General features: G+C 51.1%; 1 protein-coding gene across 1 annotated transcript in view; it reads left to right on the top strand.

Moving 5' to 3' along the window:
* Positions 1-348: 348 nt before the first annotated feature.
* Positions 349-18032, top strand: part of PDGFRA (platelet derived growth factor receptor alpha) — a 40985-nt gene continuing 23301 nt past the window's right edge. The window contains exons 1-7 of the mRNA XM_054163415.1: positions 349-648; positions 9383-9443; positions 10918-11232; positions 14574-14837; positions 15627-15757; positions 16966-17137; positions 17226-17415. Of these exons, the coding sequence (XP_054019390.1) occupies positions 9395-9443; positions 10918-11232; positions 14574-14837; positions 15627-15757; positions 16966-17137; positions 17226-17415 (1121 nt within the window). The 5' untranslated portion in view covers positions 349-648; positions 9383-9394. The remainder of the gene's footprint in view (positions 649-9382; positions 9444-10917; positions 11233-14573; positions 14838-15626; positions 15758-16965; positions 17138-17225; positions 17416-18032) is intronic.

The raw sequence follows: 18032 nt of genomic DNA, 5'->3' as shown, positions 1-18032 counted from the left end.
TTCCAGATCAAACTCCCCATCCATAAACTCAGGCTGTGATCGTGGACACCGAGCCCAGCACCCGACCCACCGCCTCGGACGGTGTGAGGAGGGAGGCTCATTCATGAAATTGGGAGCATTCGGAGTTTTCATGAAAGTTTTTTTTTGGGGGGTTGTTTGCTTCTTCTTTTTTTTTTTTTTTTTTTAGAATTTTCTCCCCCTGCAGTGCAAAACTCCCCTCTTCCCCCTTTCCTCCCCCTCGCCCCTGCCATATGGCTAGCCTCCCCCCTCCCCTGCAAGGCTGGTGAAATCTGGAGGCAGAGACTGGCCCCCCTGCCTGCGTAAGAGCCTCCCGCCGGCGCGCCCGCCTCCGGCCGCGGGGCTGGGGGCGCCGGGCGAGCCAGTGCTGCTCTTATTTTGAAGGGGCCGGAGGGGGGCTTCATTTCCTGACAGCTATTTACTTAAAGCAAATGATTAGTTTTGGAAGGATGGACTATAACATTGAATCAATTACGGGACGCGGTTTGTGAGACCATTACAGTCGGATCGGGAGGGAGGACGAGCGGGAGGGAAAGAGCGCGGCTGAGTGGGGAAAGTCACAAAAGACGTGGACATATTTTGGATATTTTACAATCTGCAGGACTGGGGCTGCGGATTATAAAGGGGAAGGTAAGAGGTAGGAGGCACTTTCCCCATATTTTTATTTTTCCCCCACTTTTCTCCATCTTCTTTTTTCTCTTTCTCTCTCTCTCTCTCTCTCTCTTTTTTTTTTTTCCCCCTTTGATTTGTTGTTGATTTGGGATTTTTGTTTTTCTTTTATTTTTGTTTTTCTTTCGCGATGCTCTGATCTGGGCGGCGGGGCTCTTTCCCTCGGGACGCGGCCGACGGGGCCGGCTGGAGCTGGCAGTCCCCGCGAAAGGGAGCGGGGAGCCGTGAGCCGGCGCACCGCGGGCCGTCGGGGCGCGGCGGCGAGCAGCGCGGGCAGCACTAATGACAAACACATTGGGCCGGCGGGGCCACCGCGCCGCATTCCTGCCGCGGGGGCGGGAGCGACCCGCCGGGGCTCTGCGGGCAGCGACGGTGCCCGCCCGGGGGGGACGCGCACCGACAAAGTTATCGGCTCCCCCTCTTCTCACATCCCTTGCCTCCTTCACCCCCGCTGCTCTCCCGTCCCTTCCCCCATCCTTTGTTTTTCACCACCTTCCCCTCTTCAGATCCCCCTTCCTACCTCGCTCCCCCTGACCGAATAGCCTAAAATGCTCCGAGCTTGCGGGCGGGTGCACTCACAAGACCCCCCCAGGGCAACCCGATCTCCATCCCTAAGCGCCCCGTCTTTTACACGTCTCAGCCGAATGGAAGATGCTGAATTTAGGCAGGACTAGTACCTGGAGCCTTTCCAGCTTACAGCCCTTCTCGCAACGGGAACGACAGCCCTGCCGCACGTCCCGCCGGACCGCTGGAGCCCACCTCCTCCTGCCCCGGGGGAGCGCGAAGTCTTCACGGCCACCCTTTGGATTTTGTCAAGCGCAGAAGGATGCAAACTTGCCAGCCCCTACCAGGCTGGTGTCCCCTGGAGAAGTCCTAGGAGCAAGAAGGAAATGGCTTTTTGGCTGTCCGCGGCATTGCTCAACATTTTTGGACGCGGAACCCGCAGCTCAGGAGCCGTTCCAGAGAACAGGACTTGGACAGCTTTTTCTGGAACCAGCAGCGACAGACCGAGGGAGGCAGAGGCAGCAGCAGCCCCGGGGGCACAGCCGCCAGCCCCAGGGCTTGCCCGAGTCCCGGCGGGGAGGCGGCTGCGGGGCAGAAGCGGGGGAGATGCCCTGGCCCCAGGCCGCCCCGGGGGCTCGTTTCCAGTGCCCCTCGACAGCATTTTCGGTGCGTCTCTTGCAAACATCCCAGCTCGCTGGCGCTCCTCCGGGACTGGAGGCTGCGCTCTGCGGGCAGACAGAGCATCGCCTCGGCCTGTAAGGGGACTGACGGATCCGTCATGTCGTTACCCCGTGGACTCACAGCTCCAAGCCGGGGCACAACGTCTGTTCCCCGCCCGAGACTCTCACCCCCCTCCCGACCCCACGACCACGGGGTCTGTGCCTCGCCTGACGGAGAGGACTGGAGAAGAAGCCCCGGGCCGCAAAGCCAGCAGAATTAGCCATCCCCGGAGGGAAACAGGGCTTCGCTCTCCCCCTTTCCGTCTCCTCCGCATTGATTTTCTTCTTCCCAGCTACCTCATATTAAAAAAAAACAACAAAACAACCGAAACATCAAAATCGAACAAAAACAATCGCTCTAGCTTGGCAAAGGTTTTCCTATTGTTTCCCAAACAGTGATGTGTCTGGGAGTTGCCATCTCTCTGCCTTTGCTGGGCGTCCCGGGCTGCCTTTGATCCGCAGCAGCTCCCGCCGTCGGGCCCCGCCGTGGAGCCGCGGACAGAGGGGCAGCCGCAGCAGCGCCACTTTCCCGCTCCCCGGGGGCTGACGCCCGGGCTCCCCGCTGGCAGGCAGCGTCTGGCAAGCGCCTGCAGCCTGATGGAAGCTGGAGAGTGTGAACGTCAACCCCTCCCCAGTTCCAGTTCCAGCCCTAGCCCCGGCCCGCTGTAGGCGGCTCGCTGTCTTCCCGACGGGGCGCACCGGGGAAAGGAGGGTGGCTTGCGCTGTCCTCGGCGTCTCTAAGGGCCGAGGCATAGCCCAGCTGGGGTCCCACCTAGGCTATCTTAATTCTGTGCCCGTGGATGGGGCAAGAGATGGGATCAAAGCAAGGAGACAAGCATCAAAGCTTCCTCTGTCGTCCTTGGCTGATCAAAATCTGGACTGTGGAGGTCTGCCTTTTACCTCTGGGTTTAGAAACGCCAGGGAAAGATCTTCCAGCAAGGGACTTTGGTTTTAGCTTCTGGTCAACAAAGAGCATTTTAGAAAGACGCTGACCTAAACGGTGGTTTAGCCAACCTCAGAACTTGAAGGGGGGAAAAGAAAAAGCTTCAAGAAAAAAAAGAGACTGCACAAAGCACTGGGACTTAAGGAGTCCACAAGCAGACCAACTCTCCCACTGCTTTAAAACGAGCCCCCTTGTTGTGGTGCTTCTTTCCAGGCACCAAGGGCCAGGAGTTGTGCAAATCTGGCTGCCACTGGGCACGGGGGTGTGTGTGTGTGTGCACATCTTTGCTGTTATTTGCTCCTTGAGTCTCTATGTGACTATGAAAGCAATATATTAGGTGTCAAGAAAGCAGGAAGAAAGAAATAGTTTAACAAAATATCTCTGCAAGAGTTTGGTATGGAGTTAGGATTTGAACACGGTGTCTGTGTGGCAGAGAAAAGAAGTTTGGCACACCCCAGACGTTGCTGGGTGTTCCCAGACACACACCAATTGGTCTCCAAAAGCTTGCTTTGCTCGTTTTAAAGACCAAGGAGTGACTTCTGAGAGGTTATTTTTTTTTCTTTCTTCTCCCTGATAGTGGCAAGAATTCTGATAAGCCTGAAAAAGCAAGCAAGCAGGCAAATCCTTTCTCTCCCTCTTGCCTTGCTCTCCTGCTTGACTCATCTCTTTGCAGCCAACAAAGCTTTGCGTGAGCACCCCAGGGAAGCCTGCAAGAGCCTGGCCTCCCAGCTCTTGTGGTCAGCAGAGATGGGTTATTGGTCTTTCCTTGCAATGCTTCTGAGTTGGGATCTGAAGGATTCCTTGATTTGATCCTGAGAACCTAAGTGAGAGGTAGTCCTTGGAAGTATCAATCTTTTTTTGGTCTGCTTGTTGAGAGGGCCTGGAAAAATCCCTTCTGAATCAATAGGGAAATACAGACTTTGCAAAATGCCCCCCAGCCTTTAGCTCCTAGACTAGTGGAGTCTGTCCTTGAGGGTTAGGCTGAAGGCTAGTCAGGCTCATCAGGTAGCAGCCATCACCATGGGTCCTGCAGAGCTTCAGGCTCTGCAGGAGCCCAGCACTGAGGTAGTGTGGATGCACAGTTACTCCTGCACACAGGCTGTGCTGGGTCCAAGCACTTTTAAGTGGGACGTGGAGCAAGCTTTATTGTAGGAGGATATCCATGCAAATCTTAATCACTGGAGAAATTGTCTGTCTCTGTTGGTTGAGCCTTTCCCCAGTGGAACCTTCAGAGCCAGCTGTGCACTGAAGGGCAGCTCTGCTGTCGTGGAGAACTGAGTTTGAAGCTTTGGAATTGATAACCAAGAGCAGTCTCAGGGCATTCTGTTTGAAGTTTTTCATACAGCCAGTGACATATACCACAAGGAGGAAATGCTCCCCTCTTTTTCTAGGGCTGGCCTTAGCTCTTCCTGGAAACATTCAGTCTTCCCAGAAGGACAGACTGCCCCTCTGACAAAATCACCACTGAAATTATCCAGCCGTCTCATAACAAGGATAATCACATCAAGACGTGCCAAGAGCTGTAATCCAACTACTGTCCTACCACTTGTGTAAATACTGAGGAAAAGGGACCAGTTGGGGGTTATTTGTTTATTTTTAAATCGCCGAATTCGCGTGAAATTAAAAGATAAGAGATGCGAGTTTTAAGTTGGTGCAGGAGAGGCAGCTCAGATTGCGTCTCCCGCGGTGGGGGTTAGCGCTGCCGCCCTCCTGCGCAAGGCTTCGCTGCCTTTCCTGTGGATCAACATTGCCATCCTGTGGCCGAGAGGGTGAACTGCAGCGACGGGGCAGCTGGCAGGAAATCGGTCTGGTAGTTTCCAGTCCTCTGGTAGATGGGGAGGTCTGTCTTGAACGAGGCCTTTGTTTGATTTGCAGCAGTGCGAAAAGAATGATATGCATACTGTTGGCTTTTCTTGGTCCTCCACCGTTCTCTCTGTCTGGGTCGTGTAGAAAATCACCAAAGATTAGCATCATTTTCAGAATGCATATTTCCAGCAGATGCTTTCTGGATGTTGATTTTATTTTGCCTTCTGTGGTGCAGTCAATGAGACCTTTCTTGGTAGGAAGCCCGAGCTTGGCAGTGAGTATTTGGAAGATTGACTCCTCACTGATAACAGTCCTTCAGATGGTATTTGTCTGGGATTTGTTTGTTTTAATCACTGAAGCACACAAGCGAGGTATCAGGATTTCAGCCAGCTCCTTTCAAACCCCAGTGGTTAAAGTAGATGCAACGACTGTTGCACCTTGGGCCATCAGCCTTCCCTGCAGAGGGGTTGGCAAACCCCCTCATGGCATCACTTATTTAGTCCCATGTTACTGTTTTTGCTAGCAAAGTGTAAGATAGGTGAGGAATTAAGGTTGGGTTGAACGTGTTGCATGTGTGCTGTCAACACTGGGCTTCACCTGGCATCAATCTGTTGGCTCCAGGGAAGTCAAACCATCTGCAGTTTGATGGAGCAGTGTTAAGAACTGAACCTGATGTATTTACTCAGGGCTGAGGTTTGGGTTGTTTAGGACAAAGAGGGCTGATTTTCCACAAGGAAGGTTAGGAAAAAAAAAAGACAAATGGGTGCATACAAGAAATTAGGTGAGCAGAAATAATCAAAACCATGATAGGTGTGCCTGCTTGGGGTGCTGGGAATGAGGAAAGTCTCTTTTGCCCAGAAATGTGGATTTGGACCTGTGTTAAACCTTGCTTCCAGGATCTGCTGGTCATAGGACCTCCAGCAAGCTTAAATCAGATGCATGAGGTACCTAGAACCAATTCAAATACATTTTAGATAGTGATGAAGGTGAATCCTTGCAAGCTTAAATCAGATGCATAATGTACCTAAAACCAGTTCAAATACATTTTAGATAGGGATGAAGGTGAATCCTATGAGGAAAGTCTCTTTTGCCGAGAAATGTGGATTTGTACCTGTGTTAAACCTCCATTCCAGGTCACAGGACCTCCAGCAAGCTTAAGCCAGATGCATGATGTAACTAAATCCAGCTCAAACACACTTTGGATAGGGATGAAGGTGAATCCTTGCTACATTATTCTGCCTTTCACAGAGAGGAGGTGTTGCTCTGGGTCTTGATGAGATTAACGGGTCGTTGAGGGAAGATCAAAGCTCTGGGTTGTGAAAGGACAGGCAGACGGGAAACGCAAATTTAGCGAAGTCCTTGGTGTTTTAAAACTGCAACGGTCGACTGAGGAACTCTTACTGACTTCTGCGGCAGCCCAAGCAAAGCAGCAAATTCAAAGAATCGCTTGGGAAATGCCATCACCTGTGCTCACAGCAAGCCGCAGAGTCGTCCCCACTTGCACACACAGAGCTCTGTAAGGGTGGAAATCACACCTCAGCAGAGCTGCTGCAGGCTGATGTACTGGAGATGAGCTGGCTTTGTTTTCTCTCCTTCTGTGCTGCACCACTTGCACTGAATAGCCTGGAAAAACAACGGGAAAGGGAGTAGAGGTCTGCCCTTTCAGAGAGAGAGAAGGCAGAAGGAAACTTCACAGACAGTGTGTTAACACTGTCTAGTGGGTCTTGGGAGGTGAGGAATCAGATCAATTAAGCAAACCATGGTAAGTCTCCAAAGATTTACAGTGAGTTGCTTTACCAGGGGCAAAAAATTGAGGATATGAATGTGATAAAAATGAGCAGGGAGGCTGAAACTGAGAGACTTCTTTGTTATCTGAGAGTCTGTTATCAATGGGAGGCAAACACCTAAACAAATGGCAATTATTGCTAATTGAGGAGCTAGGCAAAATGCCTTGTGCCTGCTGGAGTGCTGTCAGCTGAGTTCCTGAAGTTGTTTCCACATGGTTTTGAGGCTTGTAGTTTGTGAGTCTTTTAATCCTGCTTCTGAGACCTTTATGTTTGATTTAAGTACCAAACCCTTTCTGTTTTGCAAAGGTGAGCTGTTTGCTCCACAGGCTGCAGGAGGAGAGTGGGACTAGCCTCAGAACACTCCTGGGCACGCTGTAGGCAAGGGGCAATGCATAGAAACTCCAGCACAGGAGGTTCCACCTCAACATGAGGAGGAACTTCTTCCCTGTGAGGGTCACAGAGCCCTGCAGCAGGCTGCCCAGAGAGGTTGTGGAGTCTCCTTCTCTGGAGCCTTTCCAGCTCCATATGGATGTGTTCCTTTGTGACCTGTGCTGGATTCTATGGTCCTGCTCTGTCAGGGGGGTTGGACTGGATGATCTTTGGGGGTCCCTTCCAACCCCTAACATCCTGTGATCCTGTGAACCCCCCACCCAGCACAGGCCTATTGGTAGCAGCTAATGCAGCTACGTGCTTTTCTATCTCAGCATCAGCAGCTGAATACCAGAGGGTGAATAGGAACTCTCCAGAACCTTTGAAAAGCAGTCCCTGTCTTGACACACCATCCTTTATTCCATCCCTTGGTCCCTGGTTCAGATTAGAGGTTCTTCCGTGCAGTCTTTTTGTTATCTGTCTCGGCTTTGGGCCAAATCCTGCTGCTGTGAAAGTCACCAACAAATCCCCCATTGATTCCCATGGGAGCAGGTGTTGTAGGAGCTTCTGCCCTGGAAATCATCTAGCAGGCTGCTGGGGGGTTTGAAGCAGAAGTGTCGTTAGGTGACACAGTAATTGCATAGATGCTTGGGGTGGGTTGAAATTCCGCCCCCCAACCCCGACCTAACATTACCAGACCAGCTCAGCTGGAAAGCAAATGAAGCTCTATTTACAAGCAGAACTAATCACAGAGAGAATTCCAGGGGCTGGAAGGGACCTTGAAAGCTCATCCAGTCCAACCCCCCCTGCCAGAGCAGGATACAGAATTAACCAGTTGGAAAAGAGCTTTGAGATCATCGAGCCCAACCTATCACCCAACACCATCTCATCAACTGAACCATGGCACTGAGTGCCTCATCCATCACCTGCACCAGGTCACACAGGAACACATCCAGGCAGGTTTTGAGTATCTCCAGAGAGGGAGACTCCACAGCCCCCCTGGGCAGCCTGCTCCAGTGCTCTGGAACTGCAGTCTAAAACATGAAATGTGTTGAATATGTACAAAATAGACAACATTTACACAGGTTTGCAACTTACAAACAGCACAAGAACCCTCCCTGGACAAAGCCAGGGGGCTACCAACAGCTTCTCCCTCCTTGCTCCTTTCCCTTTCCCCTGTATGTGGGACAAGAGAAGAAAGGAGAAAAGCAGAGGGAGCTGTTTGTTAATACTCAGCCACAGCAAAGCAATGCAGCTAAGCTCAGCAGAAAGCCAGAAGCTAATATCTGCTAGAGTGAAGGAGTCAAAACGAGAGAGAAAGTTGGTTTACACCTGTCCAATGGCATTATTCAGACCTTATCATTATTTTCCTTTTGCCACACAGTAGTAATTTGTTCACATTCTGTCACTTTCTGTTCGAGATCTGTGGAAAATTTTCCTAGGCACAGCCTAAAGCTGCCACAATCTCCTTGCCATGGTTGCCTCTGCAGGGTGGATGCCTTAGGAGTATGTGTTTGAATGCTGAAATCATGGCCTGTGATCTATGACTGCCCACACTGCTGGGGGGGAGCAGAAATGCTCTGTGGATCATAGGATCACAGGAGGAAGTTCTTCCCCATGAGGGTGGTGAGAGACTGGCACAGATTGCCCAGGGAGGTGATGGAAGCCTCATCCCTGGAGGTCTTTAAGGCCAGGCTGGATGTGGCTGTGAGCAACTTGATGTAGTGTGAGGTGTCCCTGCCCATGGCAGGGGGTTGGGGCTGGCTGATCCTTGAGGTCCCTTCCAACCCTAACAATTCTCTGATTCTATGTTAGGGGTTGGAAGGGACCCAAAGAGTTCATCCAGTCCAACCCCCCTGCCAGAGCAGGACCACAGAATCCAGCACAACTCACAGAGGAACACATCCAGATGGGTCTTGAGAGTCTCCAGAGAAGGAAGGCTCTGCTGGCCTACAGTCTGCCATGGATTTATTTCACTAGAAGATGTCATCATGTGTTTTAAATAGCATGTCTCTTGATCAAGGGGATTCTTGCTAAATAAGCAATAAACACCATTGTACTGCATTGTCCTTAGGAAGCTATATATATATATATACACACACACACACACATGTGGACAATGGCAATGCAAAAGCCTCACTCAGGGCTGTGCTGTGGGTAAGAAAAGGAGTTTTAAATTATGCTGTTGCTTCCCATGAAAGCTGCTTGCAGCTAGAAGATCAGAACTTAGTGCATAAGGCTGTTGGATCCTCCCCCATGCCTGTGAGGGCACTGCCTCTGCACAGGGGTGCTTCTGAGGGCTCAGTCCTGGGGGCTGCAGTGAGCATTGAAGCTGCCTGTGGGATGCACCAGGACTTGGCTTCTTACCCTGCCAGTGGGGAGAAGGGGTGATGGGGTCTTAGCTGCATTCCTCATGCTGGGTGGGGTGTCTGTGATGTGAGTTTGAAGGGGCTATGGGAGTCAGCTGGGGTCCCTGGGCTGTTGCTGTCCTGCTAGAGCAATCCTGCAGACTGTCATACTGTTGTCAGACCATTAACTGTCTGCCTCTTGTCTCCTTTCTGTTCCAGGGGTTGGTAGCTATGGGTATTTCCCCACGGACGCTCCTGATCCTGGGATGTTTTCTCACAGGTAATGTCCCTCACTCCTCTGAGCCTCTCCATCCCCATTCCTTCATAAATCCATAGCTGAGTTCGCTTCCATCCTGCCAACAATAACAAATGCCAAGTGGCTGCCAGCTGGCTAGACACTCATTTTTTCCCTGCCCCTCAGTAGGCAAAGGCAAGAGCTTCCAAGAAGGCAGCACTCTTCCCTTGAGCTTGTGCTGGCTGCTCTGACTCCCCCACAGCTGCTCTAACCTCCTGCCCTGTTTGTCTGCCCGTGCAGGGAAAGTGAGCCTTCCTCCCTTCCTCCCACTCTCCCAGCCCTACCCCACTGGGGTTTCTGCAGCAGCATGGTGCAGGCCAGGCTGCCTGTGTGGGCTGCCCACATCCTCCCACGCTGCACCACCACCTCCCCACGCTGCACCACCTCCCCAGGCTGGCCAGGGCTGCTGCCGAGCCTCCCGACATCTGCCGAGCGAATGGTGCTGGGAGGGGAGGGCAGGGCAGGGCTTGCCACAGGCTGCCAAATATAGAATCACAGAATCATCAGCCAGGTTGGAAAAGACCTCAGAGATCATCGAGTCCAACCTATTACCTAATACCTAGCACCTCCTGACAACTAAACCATGGTTCCAAGTGCCACATCCAATCCCTTTTTGAATGCATCCAGGGATGGTGACTCCACCACCTCCCTGGGCAGCACATTCCAATGGCCAATTACTCTCTCTGAGAAGAACTTTCTCCTCTCCTCCAGCCTAAACCTCCCCTGGCACAGCTTGAGACTGTGTCCTCTTGTTCTGGTGCTGCTTGCCTGGGAGAAGAGACCAACTCCCACCTGGCTACAACCTCCCTTCAGGGAGTTGTAGAGAGAAAGAAGGTCTCCCCTGAGCCTCCTCTTTCCTCCAGGCTAAACAACCCCAGCTCCCTCAGCCTCTCCTCACAGGGCTGTGCTCCAGACCTCTCCTCAGCCGCCTTGCCCCGATGCACATTTTTTTGTAGGCCTGCTGCAGAAATTTTTGGTCCAAGCCCCTAGCTCTGGGCCTTTGCAGAAATGGAAGGCAGATGTAAAATGCAGCTGTTGGTCTCGGGAAGTGGTTTCTAGCTTTCAGTTGTGAGCACACTGGAAGGCAGGCAGAGCTGCTCACTTCCCGACCAGCGCTGTAAGGAACTCTTCAGATGCCCACAGCCCAGCAGCCAGGCTGTGGGATTCACTTCTCTGCATCCCGCATCTGGGGCCGGGAGGCTGAGGTGTGGATTGGGAACCATCTCTAACCTCACCTCTGTCTTTCACCTCTCGATTCGACAAACACAAGTCGGCAAGCGGCCGCCGCTCGCATTTCAAAGGGAAGCTGTTTGCCGTCGCTTTGGGCAAAGCTCAGGCTGATTCCCTGCTCCGGCGGCGTGTCTGAAGTGGTCGGAAGAGCAGCTACTCCGGATCCACTCCGCTTTCTTTTGAGGGCGCTCTGTGTGTTCACACGCTCTTTATTCATGTCTTCCTGCAGGACCGTTCCTAGCGCTCTGCCAGCTTCCTCTGCCGACTATTGTTCCCAACAGGAACGAAATGGTGGTGCAGCTCAGCTCCAATTTCACACTCAAATGCTCTGGAGACAGCGAAGTGAGCTGGCAGTACCCAGTGAGCGAGGGAAGCCACAGGATAGACATTAGGCATGAAGAAAACAATAGTGGCCTCTTCGTGACGGTGCTTGAAGTAGAAAATGCCTCGGCGGCTCACACGGGCTTGTATGTGTGCTACTACAACCACACTCAAGTGGAGGATGGGGAAGTGGAAGGGAAGGACATCTACATCTATGTGCCTGGTAAGCAAGGGGTGCCACAGCCTTACCCTGAGGGCTGGATAGGGGACTTGAACCGTGGATGTTCAGAAGAACTGTGTGGTTGGTGACAATTGGCTACCAGAGGCAAGGAAATGACCCTCAAGGGCTGTTTCCTAACCTGTAAATCAAGAGCAGCTCTTCTGAATCTAGGGATATAGAAGCACAGAATTGTCAGGGTTGGAAGGGACCTCAAGGATCAGCCAGCCCCAACCCCCCTGCCATGGGCAGGGACACCTCACGCTACAGCAGGTTGCTCACAGCCACATCCAGCCTGGCCTTCAACACCTCCAGGGATGAGGCTTCCACCACCTCCCTGGGCCCCCTGCAGATACTGGAAGACCACAATTAGGTCTCCTGGGAGCCTTCTCCTCTCCAGACTGAACAGCCCCAAATCCCTCAGTCTGTCTCCATAGCAGAGCAGCTCCAGCCCTCTGCTCATCCTCATGGCCCTTTTCTGGACACCTTCCAGCATGTCCAAATCCTTCTTTCCTTCTGTTCTCACTTGTTTGGCAACAGTTTTAGTTGTAGAGAAGAGGAACAGAATTGAAACTTCAGAGCTGAGGTCTTCTGAACACCAGAGGCTGGATAGCAGACCTTAGTGGCCAGGTCAGCTGTAGGAGCGTGTCCAGCCTTCAGGTTTGCCTGGCCCCCAGGTGTGAATTGCCCTCACCAGCAGCCCTTTCACAGGTGACTTGGGTGGATGCTTTGGGATGTGTGCTGACCAAACCAGTGCCGTGTCTGGCACTGAAGCAGCTGCCAGATAAGGAAAGCTGCATCTCATTCACAGCCTGGATTAAGAACTGAGAACTGAGAGGAGCTCATGTGTGCACAGCTCCTGGGAAGCATGAAGCAACAGAGATGTCTTGGGGTGGCTGTCATAAGGGAGGGTGAAATGAGAAGCATTGTTCCTGGCCAGCCTGATGCAAGGTTAAAAATCTGGTGCTACCATGCAGTCCCCTGTAATTCTCCAAGCAAACACAGCCTTCCCAGGCCCTGTGCCTCCTTTCTCTGTAGTGGTGGCAAACCTGTTGGGCCCAGGAAGAATTGGCACGCCTTCTTTTTTGGCAAGTATTTACCTCCAGCTTTGCCCTCCCAGCTCCCTGTTCTTACCGGAAAGCTGTTTAAAGGTTTTCCATGCTACCCATGGGATGAAGATGTTTATTGTCCTAGCTGAGACAGGCACCAGAGGCTGAGCCACAACCCACTTGCTTTGAAAAGCCCTGTCTGGATGTTTCCTCAGCACTGGCTGAGGTTCAGGGGATGTGTGGCACAACTGCAGGGCCGGGAAAGCCCAAACCAGTAGATTTGCAGTAAATATTTAGAACAGGAAAGGAAAGAGAGAGGGAAAGACTGCAATTCACCCTGCAAAACTGCACTCTGTTGTATGAAGGAGTGGATGTCTGCAGCTGTGAGGAAGACTGTGGAAGGGGAAGCAGTCAGGAATCATAGAATCACAGAATTGTCAGGGTTGGAAGGGATGAGGCTTCCCCCACCTCCCTGGGCAGCCTGTGCCAGTGTCTCACCACCCTCAGGGGGAACAACTTCTTCACTTTCAATCTGAATGTACCCATTTCTAGTTTTGCTCCATCCCCCCCAGTCCTATCACTCCCTGACACCCTCAAAAGTCCCTCCCCAGCTTTCTTGTAGGCCCCCTTCAGAAGGTGCTGGTGGTGTTAAGCAGTCTTGTGCAGGTGTTTCTTGGCTTCCAGACAGCTCTAATCCAATCATCAGAAGGTGTTGGTGGTGTTAAGCAGCTTTGTGACTGCCCTCAGCAAAGGAATATCAAGACAAGAGGTGGAAGATTTCTTCCAGCAGGCTCTTTAGGTTTGTTTTCAGAAGCCTCCCAGCTCAGCAGGGCAGAGCCACCCTGTAATTTTTTCCACTCTCTAACCATCAAGATGTCATCAAGGGCAGGATCACAGCCTTGTCTCCAAATTACAGGCAGGGTTTCTGTTTCCCACTACATAAACTTTTGTCTTCCCAATCGTTTTTCCTGCAATGAATTAGAAGGGCAATGGGTGGCAGCAGACCCACTTCAGCCAAGGAGGATGGCGTGGAGGCTTCCCACAGCATCCTATTTTCACTGAAAACCAAAAGTAGGTGAATCCTGTTCCTGTTTTAAATTACAGGGGGGAAAAATGAATACATGGAGCTGGCAGCATCCTTGGGATGTAGAACTGTGTTTGGAATGCTGCTACAAAGAGCCTGCCAGTGCAGCAGAAAGCCTATTGTTGGAGGGATTTGGATGGCTATTGATGAAATTTTATTATACACAGCTTTGCACAGAAGTTTCAGGCTGGCAGGGATTATTTGTTTATTCCAAATGGCCAAAGGGAGATAATTTGAGGGCTGTGCTTTGTGAAGTTGGCTTTGTGTGCAGTCGTGGTTTAAGCTCAGGCTGTGGATTGGCTGCTAGGAAAGCTGGCAGGCGTTGTGTTGGCTTTAGAAGAAATGAAACTACCAGGTGTTTGTTTGCCTTTTTGGTTGGTTTTGTTTTGTTCTTTCCCCACTTAAATACTGTGTTTTGAAAACCACATGCTGTGACCATAATTAAATGTGCCTCCCAACTGTAATGTTGGACATGGTAGAAATGCATGAAGATAAGTACCTTGGACTATTTTTGATGGAATGTGGCTTCAGGGATGCTCAGCATAAAAACTTGAAGCTGATTTCATAGGATCACAGAATTGTCAGGGTTGGAAGGGACCTCAAGGATCAGCCAGTTCCAACCCCCCTGCCATGGGCAGGGACACCTCACACTACAGCAGGTTGCTCACAGCCACATCCAGCCTGGCCTTCAACACCTCCAGGAATGAGGCTTCCACCACCTCCTTGGGCAAAATAGCCATGAATCTTTGTGGCCAAATGACAGGGAAGAAACAGGCAGCTCTGGTGTGGGAAATCTTCGGTGACCTTAGATTCTCACGTGATGAGACCTGAGAATCTGATGCAGTGATTCTGGAGGAACCACGAGGAGCTTGCTTGTGTGGAAGTGAGCAGCTCATAAAGTATCTCTGTACCACCTGGGCAAGCCACTGTACCCCTGGAGAGGGACAGACAGACTGGGGCAGCTCTTGAGCTGCATCAAGTGAACCCTGTTCCAGTGTCTCACCACCCTCATAGGGAAGAACTTCTTCCTAAGGTCTAATTTAAATCTCCCCTCCTGTAGCTTGGAGCTGTTCCCCCAGTCCTATCATTACCTGACACCCTAAAAAGTCCCTCCCCAGCTTTCTTGTAGCCCCCTTCAGATACTGGCAGGCCACAGTAAGGTGTAAGACAGTGTAAAAATCACCTCTTGTTTTGTTTGTTTGTTTGTTTTACAGACCCAGCCATGCCTTTTGTTCCTTCTATACCAGAAGACCAGTTCATCCTAGTGGAAGAGGGTGACCCCACCATCATCCCTTGTAGGACAAGTGACCCAAATGCTCAAGTGACCTTGATGAACAGTTTAGACAAGGCTGTCTTTGCTTTCTATGACAGCAAACAAGGCTTCATAGGGAATTTCCCTGCAGGCTCCTACACGTGCAAAACAACAGTTAAAGGCGTGGAGTTCAAGTCTGATGAGTTCCTCATCTATATTTTAAGAGGTATTTAATTTTGTGTGTGTGTGTGTGTTCATTTAAAAGAAATAGAGTAAGTATTAATGACAGAAACATTCAGGTTGGGAAAGACTCTCAGGATCACCAAGTCCAACCATGAACCCTACTCTACAAGGCTCACCCCTCAACCATGGCCCCAAGCACCACATCCAAAACACCTTCAAACACATCCAGGCTCGGGGACTCCACCACCTCCCTGTCCAGCACCTGACCACTCTTTCCATGAAAAATGTTTCCTTCTGTCCAGTTTAAACCTACCCAGTGGCAGCTTGAGGCTGTTCCCTCTTGTTCTGTCACTCTATGAGAAGAGACCAGCAGCAGTCTCTCCACAAGGTCCTTTCAGGTAGTTGTAGAGAGCCAGGAGGTCTCCCCTCAGCCTCCTCTTTTCCAAACCAAACAGCCCAAACTCCCTCAGTCTATCAGATTTCTTCTCCAGGCCCTTCCCAGCTTCCTTGCCCTCCTCTGCCCTGGCTCTAGCACCTCCACATCTCTCTTGTGTTGAGGTGCCCAAAACTGGACACAGCACTCCAGGTGTGGCCTGAGTGCCAGGGGACAATCCCCTCCCTGCTGCTGCTGGCCACAGCATTGCTGATCCCAGCCAGGATGCCTTTGGCTTTCTTGGCCACCTGGGCACACTGCTGGCTCCTGTTCAGCTGCTTGATAATGTTCAGCCCAGCTCTTTCCTCACAAGTAGAAATGGAATAGAATAACAAAGAAGTGAAGCAGAAACTTCCCCTTGAAATTCTAAACACTGAATCTGTTCCTCTCTCTTCTCAGCTACTTCACAGCTGCCAGTTGAAATTGAAGCTATTAAGACTGTGTACAAAACAGGGGAGACCATCGTGGTAACCTGTGTGGTCTTTGACAATGAGGTGGTCAATTTGCAGTGGAATTATCCTGGGAAAGTGGTAAATATATCTCTCTTCTCTCTCTCTCTCTCTCGGTTTTTTGTTGTTGTTGCTTTATTTGGTATGACTGTTTGCAGTTCCTTCCTGGGGAAGAAGGTGAGGCTGGGAAATATTCTGCTTCTCTCTGAATGAGGACAACTGAGGAGAGGAAAACAAAGTAATTTCTTTTACTTTGAGGTTAATACAAGAAAAGGTCAGTCCCAGTAGTTATAGTTTGCTGTTAGTAAGTATGCAAAGCATGACAAGAATCAGAATCATAGAATCCTAGACTGGCTCAGGTTGGAAGGGAGATCAGAGCTCATCTCCAACCTCCCCACCATACCCAGGGACAACTCTCAACTAGACTCATGCTCAAGGCCTCATCCAACCTGGCCTTGAACACCCCCAGGGGAGGTATGACTGTAAATCCATCCTCTTGAGGGAGGAATGCTGTCTCTCAGGTCTTGTGTTGATTCCAAAAGATAGAAATGTTGTGGAAATAGAAAGGTCTAGGAATGTGTTGGGCATCTGCATAGAATCGCAGAATTGTCAGGGTTGGGATCAGCCAGTCCCAACCCCCCTGCCATGGCCAGGGACACCTCACACTACAGCAGGTTGCTCACAGCCACATCCAGCCTGGCTGCAAAAACCTCCAGGGATGAGGCTTCCACCACCTCCCTGGGCAACCTCTTCCAGTGTTCCACCACCCGCATGGTAAAGATCCTCATCAGTGTGCTTTCAGCTCAATTACTTAAACCTCTCTTCTCTTCTCTTCTCTTCTCTTCTCTTCTCTTCTCTTCTCTTCTCTTCTCTTCTCTTCTCTTCTCTTCTCTTCTCTTCTCTTCTCTTCTCTTCTCTTCTCTTCTCTTCTCTTCTCTTCTCTTCTCTTCTCTTCTCTTCGCTTCTCTGCTCTTCTCTTCTCTTCTCTTCTCTTCTCTTCTCTTCTCTTCTCTTCTCTTCTCTTCTCTTCTCTCTTTTCCTCTCTCCTCTTCCTCATCCTCTCTCCTCTTCCTCTTCCTCTCCCCTCTTCCTCTTCCTCTCCCCTCTTCCTCTTCCTCTCCCCTCTTCCTCTTCCTCTCCTCTCTTCCTCTCCTCTCTTCCTCTTCCTCTCCTCTCTTCCTCTTCCTCTCCTCTCCCCTTCTCGCCTCCCCCTCTCCTCTCCCTCTCTCCTCTCCCTCTCTCCTCTCCTTCTCTCTTCTCCCTTCTTTTTTCTCTTCTCCAACCTACAGAAAGAAAAAGGTCTGATAAAACTTGATGACATCAAAGTCCCCTCACAGAAGCTGGTTTACACCTTGACCATTCCTGAGGCATCAGTGAAGGACACAGGGGATTACGAATGCACCGCTCGGCATGCAACCAAGGAGGTCAAGGAAAACAAGAAAGTGGTGATCACAGTTCATGGTATGGCCTGATTGTTAGTGGCCCTGTTGGAAAATGCCATGCTTAAAAACCTCTCAGTGTTGTTTACATGAGGCTGCTTCTTTTACAGACAAAGGCTTTGTTCACCTGGAGCCTCAGTTTAGCCCCCTGGAAGCTGTTGATCTGCACGAAGTGAAAAACTTTGTGGTTGATGTGCAGGCATACCCAGCACCGAGGATGTACTGGTTGAAGGATAATGTGACCCTGATTGAAAACCTGACTGAGATTGTTACTAGCTCCAACAGAGTCCAGGAAACGAGGTAAACACACCCAGCTCCCTCAGCCTCTCCTCACAGGGCTGTGCTCCAGACCCCTCCCCAGCCTCATTGCCCTTCTCTGGACACATTCAAGTGTCTCAATGTCCTTCTTAAACTGAGGAGCCCAGAACTGGACACAGGACTCAAGGTGTGGCCTGACCAGTGCTGAGTACAGGGCAGAATGACTTCCCTGCTCCTGCTGGCCACACTGTTCCTGATGCAGGCCAGGATGCCATTGGCCTTCTTGGCCACCTGGGCACACTGCTGGCTCATGTTCAGCCTGCTATCAACCAGTACCCCCCAGTCCCTTTCTGCCTGGCTGTTCTCCAGCCACTCTAACCTCAGCCTGTAGCTCTGCATGGGGTTGTTGTGGCCAAAGTGCAGCACCTGGCACTTGGACTTGTTGAATGCCATCCTGTTGCACTCTGCCCATCTGTCCAGCCTGTCAAGGTCCCTCTGCAGAGCTCTCCTACCCTCTAACAGATCAACACCTGCCCTTCTGACCCATGATGACTTGGAGTTTTTCTCCCCCCAAAAACCTGGGCAGTGCTCCTGCTTTCTCCACCTCACTTTGTTGCTTCGTCCTCAGTGACAACTAAAACAAATTTCTTTGTTTTCTC

The sequence above is a fragment of the Dryobates pubescens genome, chromosome 1, assembly GCF_014839835.1.
Source record: "Dryobates pubescens isolate bDryPub1 chromosome 1, bDryPub1.pri, whole genome shotgun sequence".
Taxonomy (NCBI): Eukaryota; Metazoa; Chordata; class Aves; order Piciformes; family Picidae; genus Dryobates; species Dryobates pubescens.
This window is presented reverse-complemented; position numbering and strand designations above follow the sequence as displayed.